Source organism: Arachis ipaensis, chromosome B08 (assembly GCF_000816755.2).
Source record: "Arachis ipaensis cultivar K30076 chromosome B08, Araip1.1, whole genome shotgun sequence".
Lineage (NCBI taxonomy): Eukaryota > Viridiplantae > Streptophyta > Magnoliopsida > Fabales > Fabaceae > Arachis > Arachis ipaensis.
The window spans coordinates 122326778-122330108 of NC_029792.2; the positions used below are offsets into that span (position 1 = coordinate 122326778).

The window sequence follows — 3331 nt, forward strand, 5'->3', positions numbered from 1 at the left end:
GGATAAATTTAAGAAATTAAGTTACTCTAGGTAGTTATAATTAGGATATTCGAGATGTTTTTGTAATTACTGATTCTAATATATTTCCTGTTGCAGGAGATATATTGCAATGGTAGAAATGTGCCGAGTTGTTGCTGGTAGAGATCAACTAATCCATTTGTTACTTCCACTCGCTGAACATGTGCTAAATATCATTCTCATCCATCTTCAAGAATGGTAAGACTTTTAAGTTTCTGATATAAGCAATTAGAATGGGAGAAAGTCAAGATACAGTGGTTAAATAGGGTGTTTAATCTTACATTATTTTAAAATTGTTGCATTATTTTCGAACTTATTTTCTTTATTTGGGAAGGAAAATATGAAAACAAATTTAAGAAATGAAAGTTAAAATAAGATGGCTGATTGGCTTCAGCACGTCAGGCAAAATTGAAACAGAAAATGAACTTTTCAATAACTTAAAAAGTATAGGATTAATATTTGTCTTTAGATTGACCTTTTAATATGTTTTGACAGTTCTGATTCAAACTTGGTTACGAAAACAACTACCTATAGTGCAAAGCATGATCCAAAACAAGACATTGCTTTGTTATGTGGAAAGTTAGTTCCAAATCTTGAACGACTTGAACTGTTGAGTGAGGTATGGCGTTTCATAATAACAACTATTATTGTTAGATATTTAAATTGCAATGTAAGTTCTTGTCATTATTTTTTTATGCTTTCTGCATAATTATGGTTATCTGTTTTCTCAGGATAAAGTAGGGCACCATCTCAAAGTATTTCGAAGACTAACAACTTCAGCCAAAGAGATTGCAATTCAAAAGTCAATTTTGTAGATAGATAGACGCTATTGCTCCTTGTACCGGTTGCTAGTGTATCGTCACGTAGTGTCTATAGATAGTGTAAGTAATCAGGCAGATTTGTGTCTCGCACTCAGGTGATGATGCTAAAATTTTGCTGAATTAAGTATACAAATATTTGTATTTGTATGGTTATCATATATTAAATAGGTGCCAGCGAAAGGGTGGTTTCTGCCTTCAATGTTGGTCACCTTCAATACTTTCAATCCATTTATATTAATTGTTACCAAGTTAAGATGGAATGAGTTTCTGCAATGTTACTCTATAATTATGTCATAAAAAAAGTTTTCATTATATGTCAATAGGCCACTTTATATTATCATTCCTCTTTTTCTAGTTCTCTTTTCTATTGCCTTATTGTCCAAAACAAATCTTTGCCATTTTCTGTTCTGTTCCTTCTTTGAGTATTTTCAACCCCCACTTTCCACTCTCCACCCCAACCTTCAAAGGCAACAGCAAGTATTCTTCCTCTTTTGTACCTGACGCAGCACCCTTAATTGAATGATGTTTGATGCCACTGCTCTTGAATCCTCTCTGAATTGTGGGCCTACCTACCAAAATCTATGCTGCTCCCTGCCTGGCCATCCCATTCCATGCTAGGCTGACTTCCGAACACATCTCTTGTGATTCCTGTTGGATTTACCTCCATGATTGTAAGAAGCAAGGAAATAAAGGAAACTGTTTTTTAGTTGTTCTTGTATAAGTTTTTGAATTTATTGTTTACTTAAATTTAAGAGCGACTTGTCATAATTAAGATATCAATGATATCTACAACGGAAGATAAGAGGATATATACCTTCAACAGGAGCTCATGGGCCTTGCTTAGTTTACTGTAATTAGGAAGCCTACTATTTTATTTTGTTTGAAATTGATTTATCCTAGAATTGATGCATATTTTGCAAAATGGAGAAACGCTACTATTTGGAGAACTTAGATTGCCCAATTTAGACATATGACAACTTAGCTTTGAGTTTCAGTACAAAGTACTTTATAATGTGTTTTGACTTTTGACATATGACATACATTTGGTTTTCAATTTTTGAGAGTCATAATTTAGTGTGTATACGTTATAAAAGTGTGGGATATAAGAGCACAAATGCTTTATGAGTAACATAAGCAAAAGACCTCAAAAGGGTTTATTATTTAGATATGTCAATTTTTTTAGATGCAATTTAGTGCGTATACTTTTGGAAAGTTAGGACACAAGCGGATGTTCCACCAATTCTTAGTAGCATTATACCATTCTCAATGAAAAGGCTCCCTCGGTGTATAGAGTTGCCATTTAACATATTTTAATCTCCGAATTCATATTTTGTGCCCAGAGAGGGTGAAGGCATGTTATATAGGTGTCCTATTTGGTGGTATTCTTTGTTCTTTTAGTAGAGAATATGTACAAAAATAAATAAATAAATAAATAAAATCCAATACATTACCAGTATTGCACACAGCTTTGTGTTTGTATATTTCTGCTCGTGATTTATCAACACTTATTCTACTTTGTCAATTTGCTAACAAATGTAATACTTTGAGCTCTTCTAAACTGCAATTCTTCATGTCCAAGACCTGAAACATAAAACGAATCTAAAGGATTCCATTCATTGGTATAAATTTTATATATTTTTTTTATTGTTCACGGTATCTCCCAACCCGACAAGCCAAGACTAATCCGTTACGGATCTGAGCTCATTTAAGGGTTTGCCGTTAGCCAATGAATTGCTGCATGAATTGCTGCACGAACAGGGCCAGACTCGAACTCCCAACACTTACACATGCTTATGCAAACGAGCGAGCTGATCACTCGACCAATCCAAGTTGGTTTAAATTTTATACCTATTAATCAAACCAATATCCTATATTTTGTAACTTAGTCCAGACATTTAAAATGAACATTTTTTCGATCATTTTATTTAGCCAATACTCATTCCAAAATTCTTCTAGATATTCAATGTCGACCAATGAGAGAAGGTTGACAGTGGAGAGACAAAGAGGGAGAGTGACAGAGGGAGAAGGGAGGTGTTTCTGCCTCTGCTCCTCTTCCACGAGCCACCACCACCAATGCAAAAAGTGCAGAGAGCGGGGCGCCCAGGAGGAAAGGAATTAACGTGGGTTTGGCGGTTGGTATTATTACTACTGTTGCTTTTGATTGTATTGCCCCCCGCTGTCTCTGCCACTGCCAGGTTCTGCTATGTCCGCACTATGTCGCCATTGCCACTGCTAGGCGCTCTCATGTCTGTTGCTGCGAGAACCATGATACAGTAGTTGTCCGTGATGGCTTGAGGGAGGTGGCAAGGGCGTTTGTGGTACGGGTTTGGGCAGGCCCCTTTTTTTTTCCCTAAACTATCTTAACTGGAAAAATTTTAAAGGTTCAAATGGTGCGCTGGCTATGCAAGTGTTCATTTTTTCATTGATTTTCTGCAAATAGGTTTTTTGTACTCTTCTAGATAAGCCAAACCGGACATAAATTGAGACCAATC

At 35.7% G+C, this 3331-nt stretch overlaps 1 protein-coding gene across 1 annotated transcript in view; it reads left to right on the forward strand.

Moving 5' to 3' along the window:
- LOC107612757 (nuclear pore complex protein NUP205) overlaps positions 1 to 1150 on the forward strand; it is a gene marked incomplete in the record, with an annotated part of 27326 nt that extends 26176 nt beyond the window's left edge. The window contains 3 exon segments of the mRNA XM_016314481.2: positions 97 to 216; positions 514 to 637; positions 750 to 1150. Coding sequence (XP_016169967.1) covers positions 97 to 216; positions 514 to 637; positions 750 to 833 — 328 coding nt within the window.